Genomic DNA, 19,905 nt, shown 5'->3' with positions numbered 1-19,905 from the left:
TCTCACCCTTTGCTCTCTTTCTTCGCTGCACCCCACTTTCCCGTCCACTCGCCCTTCACTCTCGACCGTTCACTGGCTGGGCGCCTCTCAAAAAGATCAGGAAGTATGTTCTCGAGACGTCCCTGTGAAACGCCAACGCCGAGCTGAGAACGCGGTTTGTTTTGTTCACTTCATAGTATTTTTTAACCCTGCACGCCAGCTACGCGACAGAAAAACGCCACGTGCGATGAACAGCACTATTTGGTGCACGGTGTAAGAAAAAAACAAAGAAAACATTCTTCTTCTAACACTGAGTCCTCACGTGTGAAACGCCGTTATGGACGCTACGCAATCCATTCGCATTTCCTCACAATTCCCTGCGGAAAGGTGGGGGCATTTTGCTTTTGTCCGAAGATGTGAAACATTCATGAGGTGTTTTCTCACGAACTTACTCTTAATCAGATCCTGGTTAAATGCTGGCTATATCCAGAAAACCAAACGAAAATTGTGTGGTTTCCTCGCTATATCAGCAATTTAGGCGGGACCTAATTAAGAGTGATATATGCTTGTTATGCACTGCTTTTATTCAAGGATATCGATTTTCCTTTCGATATTTAGATCTTTAGGAGGCACTCCTGCTGACCTATTGCAATGTTTCGCATCACTGGTTTTTTGTTTTTATTGCTCAGCGGAGATGCAGCCTTCAACTTGCCAGGTCTTGTAAACAGAAACACATATAGACGAAAATAGCAAACAAACAACGACGTACAATATATGTATAGTTGCAAAAAGACACGTATAAGCACTAATGTTCACCTGCCTTATTAGTGTACAGGCGAGTCAAGAAAACACGCCAATAATAAGGTTAGTTGAGTGATTCCATTGTTCATATAAATTCATTGGTTGATAAATTAACGCCGAGATTTAGCGTCGACTTGGTCGTACATGCTAAACACACGGAATGTTTAATCGTTGAACACGGAATGACATTGGAAGTTAACATTTCGGCAAGACGACTTACTTCGCCAAGGCAACCTCGTAGACAAGTCCCCTCTAAGAAGTGTTAGTTGAATTTAGCGACATTCGCTACACTTCACTTGTCATATATATATATATATATATATATATATATATATATATATATATATATATATATATATATATATATATATATATATATATATATATATATATATATATATATATATATGTGAGAACTTCATTCGTTTTTTTATAAAGCACAAGCACGCCTCCACCTTCGAAAAAAATGCCGCTTTTAACACAGGAAGTACTATATGAATCATTTGGAATAGGCAGAGCTTCGAGTATTTCTCACTAACTCTAAAACAAAACAAACATATTCTAGTTGTAATTAAGAAAACGTGCAGTGCACTTGCGATTCGCTTTCTAGAGTGCAACGCGATAGCGTAATCAGGCCCGGTTCGCATCGCTTGCTCAATCGGTCGGCTGGATTCACTTCTCGGTAGACGCTTCAACCGTGCCGCAAGGAACGTCTGTACGCATGATGTTGGCCGCTTCAAACTATATATCCTAGATTGCCGACGGCAGGAACAGTTGCGAAGTGCCCAGTATGCTATAATCTTTTGAGAATGGGTGCAGTTACTTCTACGTGTTTACAACGCGACAAAACAATTTTAATTTTGTAGACAGTCAGCAGTCCCTGTGTGTACTGGTTTCTTTTGTTCTGTGCGTTTAAGCTCGGTCTTCATTCATTCCACTAACTTGGATTTGGACCCTTTTAAGTAACTAGAAGAAAGTTCATGCTGTTGGCGAATTTTTTTTCTTTTGAGTATGTTGAGAGGCCGCTAGCCAAAAAAAAAAAAGGAATCGGGCATTCTCTTTATACGGGGAGAATGTGTATAGAGTTAACTGGTGCGCTTTCTGTGGCAACATTATCTGAAGTCTGTTCTATGAAGAATCGTGACGTTTACTTTGAGAGCGTCGAAAGAAAAAATCACTGGAGATCGCATATTAGGAAGCATGTTCTTCAGAATATGTGGGACTTCTTGGTCGCCAGCGGTGTCATAGCAAACACAAATCCATGTGAATTAGCTTGCGTTGCTTTTATGCTACAGACATGTATAGAGCAGACTTTTACGTGTCTATAGAGGCGAGCACTGTGACCTATAACACCTCCAACTGCCGCCTAGCCAGGATCACTTCTAAAGTCGACGGGATATCGCGAAGGGATTTGGCTCAGACGCGACACTTGGGGGAGCACTTGGTGCTCTCATAGCAACAGCGAGCGAGGTACTTCTGCTGCGGCCGACCATTGTTGCTTGTTTCGCAAACCGCAATGCGAAGCAGTGATCGGGTACACGCCGTAATCCGCCGAGCGTGACGTGTATCATTTTCATAAACAGGCTTTCCTGTGAAGCTTCGGGCGCTTTTTTTTTGTTTCGCCGTTCGCAGGAAGGGGGGCATGAGGGGGGGTTGCACCCCCCTTCACTCGCGCTCTCCTCCCCCCTTCTCGCGAGCAGCAGCGGCCCTCGACCACCCCTTCTCCTCGCCACCTGGCCGCCCCATTGTCCGCGAAAGCGTGACGAGTCACACCTCAGGCCCCGCCTCCTTCTCGGTCCGCGCTGAGCCAATCGCGAGCCTTGATGAGGAAACGCAATCAAGGCAAAAAGGTGATCAAGCCACTGCAGGATGAGGCTGAGGGGCTGCAGGGGCGAGGAGGCGTCGCCTTCTTTAAATTAAGAGCGCCCGAGAGAGCGGCGCCCTCGGCTCGGCCGTGCACCCCCCACCCCCTGCCACTCTCTGGCGCCGCTGCCGCCGCCGGCGCGCTATCCTCGCGCTCCTGCGCCGACCCTCCTCGCCCACTGCCCTCTCGCGCTCTTAATTTTCCCTCTCGCTTTCCTCCACATATGGTAATCGATGCTCGGGGCACGTTTTGCACATCCCGGTGCTTTTGATTTTGTCCGGCTGTGAGGAGGACGAAGAGTATAAGAGCTCTCCCGACGGTAAGAGAAAAAGGGAGCCCGGAGAAGAAAAGACGCCGGCTCTAGAGAGACAGACAGACGCCGCTGGTTCGAGCAACCTTAGCGCTTTGGATGCCGACTCAGTCGAGGGCCACTGTACTGCGGCTAGATAACGCGAAGGAGCAAGGAACAAAAATATACCGCTGAGCGCGCGTCTAGCGGCGCACTAAAAAATGCCGTATCTGTATAACTTGGACCGCAGTTATGAGCGTCGGATTTGTTTCGCTCGGCCGCCCGGTGTGGCGCTTCTTGGATTCGGGTTACCGTGCCATACGCAAAGCCAGGCTATAGTGGCTCCGCAAAACACTGCCTCCAGTAAGTTCGGTGCTCCATTGGAGTTACGCGCGGTCATTGATCGCGACGATGGTAGCGCAAGCCTTATTCATAAGCGCCGCCGCGACCGACGAGAGTGAGAAAGAGAAAAGAATAAGAGGATGAAAAGGGACAGGGGTATGAATGCAAGTGTTTGCGCTCTCACTGCACTTCTAGCAGGCGGTTTCTGTCGGCAAGAAGGTGCTTCCGATTGCAACTCTGCATGCGATGAGAGAAAAAAAAAAAGGCATTTTACTTCAAGTGCACTCAGTTCATATAAGAAAGAGAAAGATAAACATTTGTGAAAATTTGAACTATTTGTTTTGCGCGAGGAATGTATTAGTGTCACCTGATGGGGGGAGGGGGCAATTTTAGCCTTGCTTTAGGTTCTCCGTTGACTCCTCATAGTTTGCTGATCAAGCTAGTGCTACCGAAAATGTATATTGGATCAACAACGCTGGAAGCGACACCTGATGATTCAAAGCCTGGCCCTTCAGATGTAGACGAAGAAAACGTTGCGGGGATTTGCATGTTCTGCTTAACTGCCGGTGTCAAGTATTGACAGTAAGAGATAATTGTCAACTCCCAGTAGTTTCATCATTTATTTTCGACGAGAGCGCTGACACGACTAAAAAAATCTTTTTTTTTTTTTAAGTGAATTATGGCTGGATAAACGTATGCATGGTTTCGCTTCCACCTTGCAACTGTCGCCAACGGCTCCGATAGCCCGGTATCGTCAAACAGCATAGAATTTTAGTTTGCCCGTAGACCTACACACTTGCTGTTTCAGTGTTTACGAGTAACCGGAGGGAGCCCTTGACGGTGGTGGCGGAGCTGGTAGCGACATCCTGTGGTGTTTCGTTCAGTTAGTTGTCTCGTTCAGCGCAGTTGGGAAAAAAAAAAAATCAATCACGTCACTTCCGCAATCCAACCACCAATTGTCTTGTCGAAGTGGCAGTAATCGTGGACATCAGCAAAACAGTACTACTATGCTAGACTGGGCACAGCGGCCTGAAGAAACCCGTGGCTAACGCATTACACCGCATGTGGGGTCAACTTCAAAAAACTTTTTTTTTAATTTGTTCTTTGATTTTCGTCTTTCTTGTTCGTAGTTTATTGCATACGTTTACTCATGATGTTACAGCGGGTCATTTACAATGTGTTTTTACTGTCTACTTTTACAGAGCAGGTAATAGGTTCGGAGTAAACAAATCCGACCCTTCTAACTGAGCGCAGCTTCCAGTATACCCATACGAGAAAGCGAACTTTTGGCCTCTTCATAGCATGTGTGCCTCTAAAATGCACTGGTTGGCTGCAGTGCGTCAGTATTTGAAAGCTTCAAGCTGTTTCCCTTCATCGGTTGGTCCACTCTGCGGTCCGCTGTCCCCATCGTGACGTCACCATTGCGCGGTGTCCTCTCCTTTTCTTGACCCAATCTCGACGGCGAAGCCAAAGGAAACTTCCGTATTCCACAATTTGACAGCTGGTGTCATTGCGAAGGCGTAACTATATTTTTAGTGTTTTTTTTTTTCTATGACACGCAAGCTCTAAGATTAGTGCAGCTACTGAATGAATCGTGTAGGCAACAGTAGGTAGACTACCAAAGCCTGACATGATAACACTGTGGGCATCCCATAGGAAAAAAAAACAGTCGTAGTATAACCCCCAAATAAGAATTATAATGGCTGGAGTCTTATGTGCTAAAGCCGTGGTATAGTTATAATATGAGGCACTCCGTGATAGAGGTTTGCTGATTTTATTTCGGTCACATGGAGATCCCTAAGGTATACATCTTGGTCTACGTGCGTGGGTGTTTTTACAATTTGGCCCCACAGAAATGCAACCACCTTAGCAAAAAAAAAAAAAAAGAAAATGAACCCCCGTTTTTGAGCAGTCTCTCCTGAAAGGCAAAGCATCGATAACGGTTCGTGTTTTTTGTCGGCCGCACAGTCTGCAGTAAGCATACGTTGACTCATTAAATCAACGCACACGATGTCGCATGCACACAAGAAAGCATGAACATATCTCATTCACACTTGTCATCCCAATGTGGCAAAAGCGTGCCTGCAGCAAGGAGCGAGCGCTTCGTATACTTACTGGCGCTCCGAAACTTGAAAACGCGTGGCACTATATAGGCACGCGGGGATATGGCGTGTATACGAAGTCGCCCGCTATATCGCCTATCATTATAATTTGCTCCTACCGTAGATTACCTCCAAGATGCGACTCGAGGGCCATGCATGCGGCCATACCACGCGAAGCCACGAACATGCCAGAGGGTGAGGCGCCTGCCTTTTACTTGACCCGCAACACTGGATGTTTGGCGTGCAAAAGGTCTCGGGTCACCCGCGGACGCGGTCCCTTGCACCTTTCGCAAACGGCACGCAGGGAACGTCATGATCGCACTTGAACTTTATAATGAGCATAAAAGTAGGCACAACGACAAAATTCATCTGGTGCGTCCCTGTTATGGATACCTCAGTATATAAAGTGGCTTTTAGGGGAATAAATGTCCTCTATACAAGAGCCTGCTGTAGTCGCTCTGCACAACTGTAAGCCAGAGAAGTCGTATGCTGCTGCCGTCTGTATGAACAGGGCTTTTTTACTGGCCTTAAATGGCTAATTTCCAGCAGTATGACGCAAACTGCTGGCAAAATCGCTTGTCAGGTACGGCAAACTGAGTCATATCGTTATTACTTTTAAATGTTTTTCAGTCGTACATATGTTATTTAACGAGTGTATTTTTCACCATTTTATATGCTCACCAAATAAAAGTATCACTCGCATTACCAAAAAAAAAAAACATGTGAATAAATGAGCACACGAGTCTCACATGTCGTTGCTTGTCGTTACTTCACTCTGCTACTGCAGCATGTAATGGGTTTAGAGCAAGAGTGGCTCTCACCCTAAAAAATAGTAAAGAATATCGCGTGCTTTCTTCTTCGCTCGAGAGCCAGCCGCGACGGAGGCGCTTTTCGAGAGCTGGCTACATCTTGGCTAATTAAAACACCCCTGCACTTCTAAACTCTCCTCACCGTATTCAGTGTCCATCAAAGCTCATCGATATTGCCCGAAGCCATAGCAGCCGTGATTGAATTCAAAACAAAGGCTGTATAATTTGTACCCATCTACTCCAGTTCTTGTATTTTTTTGTTGTTTTTTGTCATTAACGTTGCGGCGTGCAGCGCTGCCGTTATGGACGGCATCAGCCGCTTGGCGAAACATATAAATATAGTGGAAAGCGGAATGAATTGTTACGAAAAACGGTACGTGGGATTGTTTGAGGGGCCGGTGGGGAGGGGGTGGCAGAGAGAGTGGGCAACAGAAGCAGTGAGGGATGAAGATGTCATAAATAATGTTTCTTTTTCTACTGTGGTGTTATATGAGTTTGTTTTTCCCATGTCCCAGAAGAATAACGCAAAAATATGCATGAATGTTACTTTTCGGCTTCCCATTTCACACTCTCTGTTTTTCTCGAACTGACGCGCATTCGTAAAACATGTCTCTCCGCACTACTTAGATTGTATTCGGCGGCATATCGCTTTCAAATGCTCATGCTTGTCGCATGCATGAACCCATTGCGTACCTTTATCGCTATTCGGATGCCTCCATCTTCACAGTCAGATTCTGCTTCGAGTTGTTCTTGACCATATTGCTTACAAAACAAGGGGGGGGGGGAATAGGGCGGGAGGGGTAGAACACAAGAGAGGGGAAAACGAAAACAAACAAAGAGAAAACAGACGGGGAAGCAAGCATAGCCAGCTTGGCGCGGTCGGCTCCTTTGCCAGTCGATCGTTGCAAGCTCGGGGAGGAAGGGAGGCAGCGATCTTTGGCCCGCAGCTCGGTCGGGTGCACTTGCAAGAGACCGCGGCGCAGGCGGCGAGCTGCGGTCGCGGGAACAGAAGCCGATCACTCAAGCGGCGTCGTTCGCCGCTGAGGAGACGCGACAGGGCGGCCGTGCCTGCGCATAAATTGACGCTCCGAACGCCGTTGCGTGAAGCGGCAATGTTGTTGCCGCTTTACGGCAGCCGCGCGTGGCCCGCAGTCGCGTGACCACTACTCTTGTATACGGCGCCCAACTCGACGCCCACGCAGCCCCTGCTGCTATAGCAGTCGCACCATCTTGACTGCTGCTGGTTTTTCTTTTCGGCGGTCCTCTTGAAAACGCCGTGCGGAGGTTCCTAACTGCAGTGTACAGATGCAGGGAACACTGGTTATCACGATCGGATAAGCGAAGCGCTGCTGCCACTTCACTCGAGAACACTCAGAGTCTTCAATACAACGCTTTGCGTTGATAATGATGTATGTGGTTTTACTTCCCAAAACCACAATGTGATTGTGAGAAACGCCGTAGTGGAGGGCTCCTGAAATTTCGATCATGCGATGTCTTCTTACGTGCACTGTTATCGCACAGTATACGCGGGCTTCTACCATTTCGCTTTCACCAAAGCTGGACCCTACGCGGCCGCAATCGAACCCGTGCACCTGTGGGTCAGCATAGCCGTGCACCATAACCGCTACACCACCGTGGTGGACAAACAAGGCGCTTCTTTATGCAAGTGGTTTAACTTACTAGCAATGTTTATAACTAATTACTGATCGACTAATAGCGCTTTAAACTTGAATCTTTGATGACATTATCAATCTCGGAGGACGCGATTACATCGGAATATACTTTCTTCTTCATTTTGTTAATGTTTCTAGACATTTGAAGATAACATTGTATGATAATAACTAATGACAAATATACTAATAACGCTTTAAACTTTGTTTCTTGCTGACATTATCACTATCGGATGACGCGATAACATGAACATCATTCTTCTTCATTTTGTTAATGTTGCTAGACATTTAAAGATAACGTTGTGGTATATGGCACCATTCTTTTACTTCATCCACTTTGCAAGACGATCTTGACATTATACGTGTAAGACAACTGTGGATGTATAGCTCCTATTTCACTTTCTGAGTAATATTATTAGGGAACACGCAGGAATGGGTGCTGGTTTCAACAATTAAGTATTTCTAATATCTCTTTCAGTGTATCGCCTAATAGTGTTTCGTTCATGAAATGTGCTAAAATGTATGTGGTTAAAAATGATGAGTTGAAAAAAAAAAACTATACGGTCAATGTTGCCGCAAGTTTAAAGACGGAAATTTCAAACTACCTTATAAATTTCAAAATGTTTTGGAAGTAGACGTACATTTAAGCTCCAATTCGTAAGTTGGGATGTGCGACAATAAATAGACACCTAAAATGTAAACTTGACTAAATTTATATTTAGGCGAGTACGCATATATATTCTGCTCTTTCAAGCAATGGTCATCTGTCCGAGTAATACAGTGAAAGCAGTAGGCTTGTGATATCTTCCACTGCCGGTCATGCGAACTTCGACTGCATTTATGAAGAAAAGTGTGCATGCGTGTTTCGTAAAGCTATGGCTTACAGCACAGGGCGCAGTAGGCTTCGTGATAGCTTCAGCAAAATGGTTAAACAACGTTAGCGTTTGTCCTGCCTATAGTGTTTTTTTTTCTTTTTGTCGTCGGTTTTCTTCCATCGAGTATTACAAACCAACTCGTCCAGCTAGTAACGTTGTCAAGCAAAGCCCCATGTAACGAACATAACTGCTTTTGCAACTTTCGAATTGAGTACGAGCGCAATGGATGTCAGAGAAACAATTAGGGTCAGGCCGACGCGCTATCGTAGAGAATACGAGTTAGTTAGCTTTTCTCTCTTTGTGTGCAGCGTAATTCGGGTCATCGGAACGCTTTATTTTGTTATCTATCTATCTATCTATCTATCTATCTATCTATCTATCTATCTATCTATCTATCTATCTATCTATCTATCTATCTATCTATCTATCTATCTATCTATCTATCTGTCTGTTCTATCTATCTATCTATCTATCTATCTATCTATCTATCTATCTATCTATCTATCTATCTATCTATCTATCTATCTATCTATCTATCTATCTATCTATCTAGTACTATTGAGAAAGGAATATACGTTTTCAACAACGGTTTGAGAGCATTGTTTTCACAGCGTTGCCAAATGAGGCAGCATTTGGGGTATTGCTGTTTTTCCCGCTTCACTACCGAGCTTGGCCAGTAGTTCGTCCTTTTCTTTTTTTTTTACCGCATGAAGCCAGCTCGTCAAGGTTCGCCGTCGTTGCGACGCCCCCGCTTCCAGCGCCCGTCACACAGCCTTCGGTTTGTTGCAGTGCAGTTCCTCGGCAGCGTGCTGCGAACGAGGCGGCCATCGCCGGTCGAAGGTTGCACGCGGGGAAAATGACGGAGTGAGCCCAGCAAAACGGACGCGGCTCCTAATGAGCGCACAGGGCCCACGGGCGGGATGAGTTCGACACTTTCATTATCCTGACGATCAACACTGGCGCCTCCGGCTCTTCACAGGGAGAACAAATTGCGAGCTCGGAAGTGGCGCCGCCATAATGGCACGTGCGGAAGAAATATACAGGAAAAAAAGAGAGCGAAACCGGCGCTCCGGGCTCGTTGTCGAGTTGGGCGCTGCAGGAGAAATTAGTCGAGAACGTGGCGATTAATGGTACGGAACGGCTGGGCGAAAGCTGCGTGTAGCGCACGCCAGAACGAGACGTAAAATTGCACTCTTAAAAAAAAAGTAGTGCTACTTGCTACTTTTGGGTAGTAACAGTTTGTCACATATGTTACAACCCTGTTAGTAACGGGAGTTAGTAACGGCAAGCGTAGTCACTGTTACTACTCTTGCCGTTCCTAGCAGCAGCTAGTAAAAGCAAGGGTAGGAATCCTTACTACCGTTGCTGTTACTAACAGCAGGTAGCAACAACAAGGGTAGTAACTGTTACTGGCCTTGCCATTACTACTTCCTGTTAGTAACGGCATATGTAGCAATAGTTACTACTACTCCCATTACTATAATATGGTTGTAACATATGTGACAAGCCGTTGCTACCCAAAAGTAGCAAGTTCCACTACCTTCTTCCAAAGTTACGAAGCTAATATGTTAGTAATCGATGCTACGTTCTTACTAGCTACGGCTGGTATGGAGGTACGACAGACTCTTCGAATACACAATTGTGTGCACACCAGGTTAGTTGAATTGATTATTCTGATGGCCATATTTTACCGAGAACATTGTAGCTGTAATGAATGCGACGAAAATGCGGGTATATATACCAATAATATAGATATGCACTATACATATAAAATCAGAATAATTGCCAATGTATTGCATCATGGTATTTAGCACTTTTTCTTGGAAAACACCTGGTTCTGTTCCACACTGCGAAATATATTATCATGAAAGACACTACGAACACACCTCCAAATTCACTGCTGAGTGTCAACGGCCGTATAAAACCACAGGTTTATGCGGCTGACATTGTCAGGAACAAAACAATGCATTGTTCCAAAAGCCAGGGAGCAATGAAATATGCCACACAGTGCATTTTTATATGAAAACATTTATTGATAACACACGTCTGTAGGCATAACTTAAGTTGCCTTTTCAAGCGATGATATTTGCCGTATGACTAGCGGCATCTGCTTTGCACTTGTCGGCAAGCCACAGAAATGTTCAAGTAGAGTGAATGTTTTTTTGTTGGCGCCACTGTACTTGACATCGAATATCCAGTATATTTCCATAAGCGCCGTCATACCTGCAATTACATCAAGCACCTCTACACTAAGCCCTTCAAAGCTCGCAACTATGTTTGTAGCTTCAGAGGCATTTTTGCCCTTCAGCGAAAGGGCAGGGTAGGTGTCCTGTAAAATGAGTAATACATAAAATCAGCATCACTGATGAAAAGTATACTAGCTGATATAAAAAAAGGTAAAGCAAATAAGCTCACCGGTCCCTGCAGAAATCGCGGCTGCTCCTTTAGGAGCATGGGCAGCAACTCGACAATGCCAACGGCAAAGCGATCTGTTGACGAAATATTTTTAGGCACATCAAACTTTCACATATAAGGGCATTGACAGTAATACTCCTATGAAAATGACTTATAAAAGTTTGGAAATTTGGGAAAACTGGAAAAGCTGGCAAGCTTCTACACGTACATTTCTTTTCGTCACCATCCAGTGCCTCGACTTCTTCTTCAATTGCTTTCACAGCTTCCTTCGCGCAACGACGACACTTCGCAAGCTCAAAACACCGGTCTCCATACCGGTTTATAAATTCCAGGACCTTTTTTTCTAAGTTAACGCCAGTGAGAGCAATGAACTCCTCATGAAGCTAGAACGACAAAAAAATTGTACCGAATCACCAACAAATTTGCAACTATCGATAACATAAAAAAACTCATTGTTAAGTTCTCTCACATACATTTCTGCAGCAGGATCAAAACCACAGCTGTTTCTGCTCACCATTTCAGCCTTTGCCAAAGCAGGGTATTTCAGCACCACATCTGCTGTTGATGGCCTCATTTCCTTCATCCACTTCTGTCTAGATGGTCTTGTCTGCTCCATAGAATCACCGAGTTTTTGCATGTCAGGAATAGGCCGCTTGATTTCTTTCACCATGTAGTCAATATGGCTATTAATTGTAGCCTCATCATGCTGAGAAGCGACATGTTGGGAGAGATCTACAATCTAATCAGCAAAAAAAAGATGGTACTGCACAGTGAAAGATCACGACAAATGACATGAAATAGGCAGACATGAAAACTCAACTTTTTGCTAGCTCAGTTGAAGAATGTTGGCATTTTTTTGAACTGGACATGTGTAGAGAACTCAATTACAGGGTTGACTTACGTAAGAGAACTGAAGCAGTGTGTACTGATACCATCTTGCTCTGCGAGTGTGTCATAAATTATGTTAATATCAAAGTTCTCACAATGATTCTCTCCAATGTCGACCACCTCGGCACTTCACCACTTCCAAATTTACACCTTGTGAACCAGCATATCGCAAATGTGTGTGTAAAACCAGTGAACCACGCCTCCTACCTATATCAGAAGGAGTCTGAAGAGGTAACACTGATTTTAAATATTGCCAACTGCGGTGTCGGTGTTAGAATACAAGAGTTGTTGCCTTTATATGTATGTCATATATGTAAAACTTTGACCAGATATTAGTTAGTAGTGCTTGTTCTTTCATATAAAAAGAAAGTTTGAAAACTTGAAATTTCGAACCTAATATGTATCTTGCCTCCCCCCCAAAAAAAAATGTTCACCTCTAAGAAGCTTCTGGAAAAACATTGGTTTATGTATAGTTACATGGTGTAGTCAACAAATAAAGAGCAATAAGGAGCTTTTCTAATGTAGAGGACAGACAGATATTGAAGCCAAGCATAGCATATGGGCATTGTTTATGGTGGCCACTGAAAGGGCATTAATTATCGCTGGTTGGAGCTTTCACATCACATGCTCACTGAGCTGCAGTAGTTTGATTTCACCTGTCCACTTATTTCAGTACTCATGCGAGTTTAATAGTTGAATCAAAGGATTGTCAGTCACTTTCAGTGATAAGTATGGTGCAAAATGTAGAACACAATATTTAAAGCTGGAATGATGCATGATGTCAATAACAAGCTGATACCGAGCAATAAATCTACTACTTGCTAACCAAGGAGCATGGAATCAGCCAAGTCGGGAACCTAGCTACAAAATGAAGAAAAGAATGAGGAATCGAGCAACATGCCCGCGGCACTTGCTGAAACGCCGAGTTTTAAACATACAGGGACACATAGAAGTTTGATAGAGCGTTACCATCTTGACTCAAATAATAGAGCCTTGCATGAAAACTGTGAAAGTTGTTGTTTTGTTCTCCATAGGAGATAAGATGATTTTTTTGTTTACCAAATTTATTTTGTCTTATTTTGCATTTACTATACTTTAACTGTCAATATGGCCCTGAAAACTTGCCTGGCTTCTTAATGTGTTGATATGAAGAGGTTATATCGTTAAAAACATGAATAATGTTTTACTTCAGTAGCTCACACATAAAATAAGAGTGACTTCATAGTTGAGTTCTATGTACCAGTCCATTTGACGTTTCACTTACCACATGGCAGTGCCGCTTAGTATTGGTGCTTTCTTCTAAGTCTTTGCGTTTTCCGTAAGCTGCTCTCGCTGCTTGAACAGCTGGAACTGTGCACAGAGACTTCCTCATATATGCGAATTTGTATTTCAAGGAGACTTTCCATGAGTCCTGGAAACAACAATTTTTTTTATTATTTCAAATTTCCGCACAGTGGACACTGTCCTCTTTGAACATGGTCACTTTTGAAGCAAATGATTCTTTGGGAACCTTGATACACTGCTTTTAACCTGCTATGGGGCAGAAGCAGATTCAGGTGACAATACCTGGCAAATTTAGCTGTTCCTAGTAATATCAGCATATCTGTTGTATTTTAGCTTTATCTGCTCATTCCAAACTCCGGTTCCTGCATTTTATGTATGTGCTGGAGCCATGCGGCATGGCGAAGATCGTGGCATTTCAGTCGCAGAACTGAGCTTGTGTGAGCCTCTATTCAAGCTGTGATTAGAAACTACATATACCATTAGTGGTAATATTCAATCCCCAGAAGCGATGCATTACATCTGTATTTATCCTCTTAAACCGGTGTTAAAGCTTATAACCAGGGCCAGTTTTTAACTTTATTAATGCATGATATGAATATATTGGCCATGGGCACCTAGTTGATGATTATTATCAAACCCTCAAGTTAATGTCTGCCATTATCAGAGTTCGATGAAACGACTCTAAGAACATGCATGGCAATTATTCAAATGTAATAAATATGGGGTTGAAACTTCTTGAATGCTCTCCAAGAACAAAATAACTTGAAGGGCACCTGCAGTCTAGCTCACCAACATGTATGACATCCCAATAAAGTTATAGGAATGCCATTGCTTTAGTGCTTACCCAGCCTGTGCCAATAGTGTCCCTTAGCACTGGATATTCCAACACGAGAGATTTTGCAGCTGCTTCGTAGAGGCTTCCTGGATAGCTGTAAAAAAGAGCAACTTTAAAACCTGTACTGAATTAAACACATGCAAATACATGCCTATACTTACACTGTTATAGTCATGAGATGATTTGCAATCCACCCTACAATGCGGGATTTAGTGTGACTGGACACTTTTCCTGGTTGTGTCCTTTCAATCGCATCCTTAATATCTAAGGGCACAGGTGGTAGCCTATAATCATTTTCACAGCAGGCAAGCTGCTGACTAGGTGACTGCTCATTACTTTCAAGGGTCTTGGGCAGGCTACCTTCATGCACTGCTGTCACTTTGTCAGTTGTGCTGAAAACAGAGGCTAGTAAGTGATGCAGTTTTCCAAAAGCAATATTAAACTTGGCACCTGAAATTTAGGTACTGACCTGCAGCTCATTAAGAAGTTTTCACTGCACACAAGCCTGATTTTATCTTTCTCAGAGAAGACATGGCCAGCTGGTGGGTCCACAAATTCATCATGTCGGACGTTGTATACCTGAAAGAGATTCAGATGTGATGTTCAAATTCCCATAAAGTTACCTCAATAGGCACAGAACCTGAAGTAAGCAGACTACCAATGTTATATTCAATAGCACCCTAGAATCACTTTACTTGTCCTGTTTTTTTTTATTATTATCATGATGCCGTGTGTATTGTCGAGAAACCCTTAATGTATGTATTGTAAAGAGCATTGTAAATTACTCGTCTGGACATTCGGTATCAGTAAGTTCAGATTTGTGAAATAGTGACAATTAAACTTGTGAAATTTCACTGTTTCATAACATCAATTAGAAATAAACAAAAGCATTTAATGATTGCTGTACTAGCAGAAGATAATCACTGTGCTACAACGAAAAACCACACTCACAGTATCTGCTATCTATAAAATACTGTATACGCTAATGGCACAAGTCTTCATTCAATAGACCATGGAGCCTTATATTTTCGCACGTTGAAGGAATTATTAGGCTGCATTTCTTGCGTGCGCTAAGCTGAAGCAAATTTTTTAGCTCTGTTGTTATCTCTGTCGTCAAACTTTTCTTCTACAGTGTATCACAATTTAGAAATTAGAAATGGCTCTAGCCAAGTTCGTAGAGATCTCGACGTTTCGGAACCAATTCGGTATTTTCCTAAGGAGATGACTATATTGGTCATGGAAGCATCTCCCCGTCTTGTTTGACAATGGCCCCTGCTTTCTCTTTCTCTCGCGTATCGGAGGCTGTGAACGTATACAGAGGGAATTGTTCCTAACGACCGGTTCATGTTTACAGGTGTGTTCTGAATGTAACAGCATTTGAACAAGAGCCTCCTTCATAGATTCCTTTCTGTTTCAAGAACAGAAGCGATGTCGAAGTCGATCTTATGATCGTGCTTCTCATATTACTCTGCAAGAACGCTATGCTGCACTTCTATCTTCCAGACTGTTTCTGGGAAACACTTTCTCTGACCTATGTAGCTGGCTTTACCTGGCAGCTATCACCTTTACAAAAATGGCTAAAATTCAAACTGTGTTTCAACATCCAACACCACCGCTTGGCAACACCATAGTTTTTTGCAGAAGCGAAATCATGCGCTAATAAATACAGTGTTGATAGCCCATTAATGTTTCGAGTGCACACATTTCGGCAATGAAATAGCTAAATAGAGATAAAGGATCCGTCGCTATTCCATTGGTAATTTGAATACTCACACACCTAATAATTATTGATGATTTCACTACACAAAGCAACACAATATATCAAAGAATACAAAGCATTAAACACACCTAACGACACCTGCGAGACAGAAATGCCGACCGTGGGGCAAACGTACAGCATTGGTGAACAAGCATCCAGAACACAAGACTGCGCGCGCACGCACGCACGCACGCACGCACGCACACATACACACACGCACACGCACGCACGCGCACACACACGCACGCACACACACGCACGCACACACACACACACACACACGCACGCACACACACGCACGCACACACACACACACACACACGCACACACACACACACACACACACACACACACACACACACACACACACACACACACACACACACACACACACACACACACACACACACACACACACACACACACAACACTTTACGCTAGCTTTGAGAATTTTCAGTTTCTGACGAGCATACCTGGGAGCACAGCTGGCGGTCCCCCCGCCCCTCACCCTATTGTCAATTAAGACGTAGAAGGGGGTCGCCATGTTTGCCCCACTCATTGACACAATAGGGAGAGGGGTGCTGAGTTTCAGAAGGCAGCGCAAAGTCAGCCAGGGTAGTATGCAGATATCTTTTTCAGAGGGGAGGGCACGTTTCTGATCTATAGTGGGTACCGGGCAGGTAAACGTTCATTTTGTTCTGTGTAGGCAGAGCGAAAAAAAATTTCGGGGTGGGGGGAGAGAACGTGCCCGGCGTGCAACCTTCACCCAGCCCCCCTCTTCAGAGGGGAACCCTGCGCATGCCGATGCTAACAAGCAGCTTCTGCACCCACGCTATTTTCACTATGGAAGATACATGCAGTAACCACAGAAATTAGCCTATTCCATGTCCTTCGAAATTGATAATAAGTCTTTCTTGTAGTCCAATTTTATTGATTTCATGTTTTACGTGCGGTACAAAAGTCTTACTTTTTTTTGCTGATCTCCTTACATACCTAACCTCTTAACATCCTAGCTATGCCTTTATTCGTGAACAATCTCGCTCAATTTGAACACCAGGAAACGAACTCAGCGACGGCCACTCATCTTACCAACGCCGTGTCTTGGTGCATTGCCTGCTCGATAACTGGATGACCAAGCGCGCTGCCCCACTTTCCGCTAATGAAAGTTCGTGCGTGCCTCCGAGAGACAGATCGAGTGCGCATTTTTTTTTACCATTTTCACCTCTCATCCTCTACATCTGTCATTCCCACTTCCCCATCCTCGGTGCAGTGTTGTTGAGTTGACCTCCGAAGTGAGCCACAGTTACGAGGCCACACTTATTTCTTCACTTTTTTTTAAAACCACCCCGATAGCCGATTCGCACCATTACATTATCGCAACACAACCACTGCGAATGCCAGCAAAGGGTGGTTGCGCGCCGCCGAAGCGGAGATTAAACCTGGTTTACATCTCCCATCAGCAACTCCGAGACCACGTGCACGCTTCGCGGGCCGACAGCTCCAGTGAGAGAGCAGGGCAAGAAAAGCCCCACGCTTCGAAAAGCGCGAGCGCATGCTTGGTAAAACTGTTGAAGCACGTGCTAACAACGGAATATAATCAGTACTGTTTGGGCCACTGTCACAATGCAATTCGATGCACTTCAGGATAGAGACAACATACCTCAATCCGGCATGCTTGCAAAGAATGGCCAAAGTCTGTCGTCTTCAAGGCTTCCAAAATGTCCGCCTCCGTCGGTCCACGAGCAGAAATAATCTTCTTGCGGCCTTGAAATGACACCAAATATTGGAATTCCGGCGGCTCCATGAATACACAAGCACGTGGGCGCGGGAGGAAAGCTGCTGACACGTTCACACTGCGACAACCTGCTCTTTGCCTGGCTAGCCACCCTAGCCTGGCTCAGCTTCCGTCGATGTGTGCGCCCCCTGCCGCGTTTCAGTAATCAGCGCCTCCTGAAGGTAACTATCACAACGACGCTGTCTGTTGTTAAAATTTTGAATCTTGAAGACCATTTGGCTCTGTGCAGCGGAAATTTGTCCTGTCTGAAACCTGTAGCTGGCATGCGAAGGTAATAAAGAACATTTTATTCATTATGCCGGTCCAGTTGGGGACAGCGAGTGAGTAGAAGGGCATGAAAAGAGAACAAGTTCTCCCCCCCCTTTTTTTTTCCTGGTCTCTTCTCTCGCTTTCTTATTCCCATTTCATCTCTCCACTCTAGTCTATTATCCCCCTTCCCCAGTGAACCACTGCTCAGGTGTCGCAGTTGGCGGCAAATATTTGCGGGGTTCACTTTTCCTTTCTTTTCCGATTCTGAAAACCACTGCCCCCCCCCCCCCCCCCCCCCTAACGTTCGACACTGTAACGCGCCACCACCTTCCATGTTTATATAGCTTACAATTATGCGCTTAACCAGATGGACATTGGTACAAATAAGTAAGACCACCACAAAGAAGCTAACTCAATTCAATTTGTGTGCATCGAGCGCACAAATTAATTAATTTATATTAATTCTCTGCTGCATGACTCGCTCGTGTAGGCAGATGCCACGTCCGTTTTAACGTGAATTTACGACGACAGAAGTCATGTGCAGCTACCACTTCGCTCAATACTAATTAAGCAGCGGTTGTGTTATTTCAGATAGTGTGATGCAGCTCCCCACGTGTTGTTTTGAAAGGTGTGAGACACAGTTTTCAAGGCCACTCGTAAAAACAAACTGCTTCAAGCATAATGTAGGCAAAGAATTCTGTTATCTCTCGGCCATTCGATGAGAACTTGAATATGTTCTCCGAGCACGTGAATGAAGTGCTAAGATTTCATTTATCGTGGCCATTGAGTTCGTGACAAAACAATCACCGGTGTCAACATCATTTATTCTACAAGCGATATTATGTCACTTCCGCACGGTCTCACTCCGAGAGAGACTCTAATGGAGTGATTGTGTTGCATGTAGGTAATATTCACTATCAAAACCTGTGTGAGAAATTTTTTTTGTTGCTTCAAGGTCTTGTTGTTCTGTTAGGAAAGATATACATACATTGGCTGAAGGAAAGAAGTGAAAACTGAACGGCTCGTTTTTCTTTGTTCGACAGAATATTAATGAGGACTAACAGACAATGATGCCAGAGATAGTATAGGGAATGTTATTCGTAGTTATTGCAATGTAAGTTTGACGAAATAAAAGTGGACGAAAAGGTAACTTACCGCAGTCAGGGACCGAACCTTCGACACGTGCGATGCTCTAGAGCAGAAGTTGGCACAGCGACGGGCCAAATGGAAGGGGGGGGGGGCTTTGCGAGCAAAGGGATAATGTAAAAAAACTGTAAAATCATGTTTATTTTAAGCACGCGTCATGAGGTTCCAATTAAACATTGGTTACTAAAAAAATTGCATTTTAGGCCAAAACTGCCTGGTCCTTTAAGTATACGAAGAAATAAGGTTAGAAGGAGAGGGGGGGGTGGACGTCCTGCCGGGGCCACATATATAGTAGTGCCTCGCGGGCCGCAGGTTGCGAACCCCTGCTCTGGAGCATCGCATGCGTTATTCGAAGGTCACAGGTTTGGTCCCTACCAGCGGACTGCTATCTTTCCATGCCATTTTCTTTCTTTACATGTACATTGCAATTACTTCTAATAACACCCTCTATATATTTCTTGGAGTCATTGTCTGTTAGTTCTAATTAAAATCATGTTAGTTGACAGAATAATGGGGCGGGTGGCTGCCTTTACAAAGCTCGTCGGAGATATGACCATATATAGTTTAGCTAGACCACTGCGACGCATTTAATCAGGATGGCCCCGGCATATCGTACAATTGAATGGTATCCAGAGGACCGCTGAATCACACTAAAGAGTTCAAACATATCGGGCGCGTATGTCTTCTCGATCTGCAGTTGTCCAATTAATGTTTTATTATTCTTCTTAGAAAGTATTCCCAACCTCCGCTTCTTAAGATGGCACACTGTCTGCCATATTAAACCAGTACACTGCAGCGTCGAG

The 19,905-nt window shown here is 44.3% G+C and overlaps 2 protein-coding genes across 3 annotated transcripts in view; one reads left to right on the top strand and one right to left on the bottom strand.

Moving 5' to 3' along the window:
• zfh2 (Zn finger homeodomain 2) overlaps window positions 1-19,905 on the top strand; it is a 390,896-nt gene that overhangs the window by 65,518 nt on the left and 305,473 nt on the right. The gene's annotated exons all lie outside the window — the stretch shown is intronic.
• LOC142775653 (sterile alpha motif domain-containing protein 3-like) lies at window positions 10,742-18,243 on the bottom strand. Its single transcript, XM_075877274.1, has 9 exons — window positions 17,573-18,243; window positions 14,623-14,732; window positions 14,315-14,545; window positions 14,163-14,247; window positions 13,299-13,445; window positions 11,661-11,885; window positions 11,355-11,529; window positions 11,147-11,220; window positions 10,742-11,060 (listed from the first exon to the last, which is right to left on the bottom strand). The coding sequence occupies exons 1-9, from the start codon at window positions 17,714-17,716 to the stop codon at window positions 10,791-10,793; spliced, it is 1,461 nt and encodes a 486-aa protein (XP_075733389.1). The 5' UTR covers window positions 17,717-18,243; the 3' UTR covers window positions 10,742-10,790.

This window comes from Rhipicephalus microplus, chromosome X, assembly GCF_043290135.1.
Source record: "Rhipicephalus microplus isolate Deutch F79 chromosome X, USDA_Rmic, whole genome shotgun sequence".
NCBI lineage: Eukaryota > Metazoa > Arthropoda > Arachnida > Ixodida > Ixodidae > Rhipicephalus > Rhipicephalus microplus.
The sequence above is the reverse complement of the archived record's forward strand: the minus strand, read 5'-3'. Positions and strand labels throughout refer to the sequence as shown.

Excerpts from the sequence above, each read along its gene's own strand:
- LOC142775653 (XM_075877274.1), bottom strand. The coding sequence starts at position 17,716 with ATGGAGCCGCCGGAATTCCAATATTTGGTGTCATTTCAAGGCCGCAAG. Across the intron at positions 13,446-14,162 it reads ACACTATTGGCACAGGCTGG|GACTCATGGAAAGTCTCCTT; the intron begins GTAAGCACTAAA and ends TGTTGTTTCCAG. Across the intron at positions 11,886-13,298 it reads CTAAGCGGCACTGCCATGTG|ATTGTAGATCTCTCCCAACA; the intron begins GTAAGTGAAACG and ends TTTGCTGATTAG.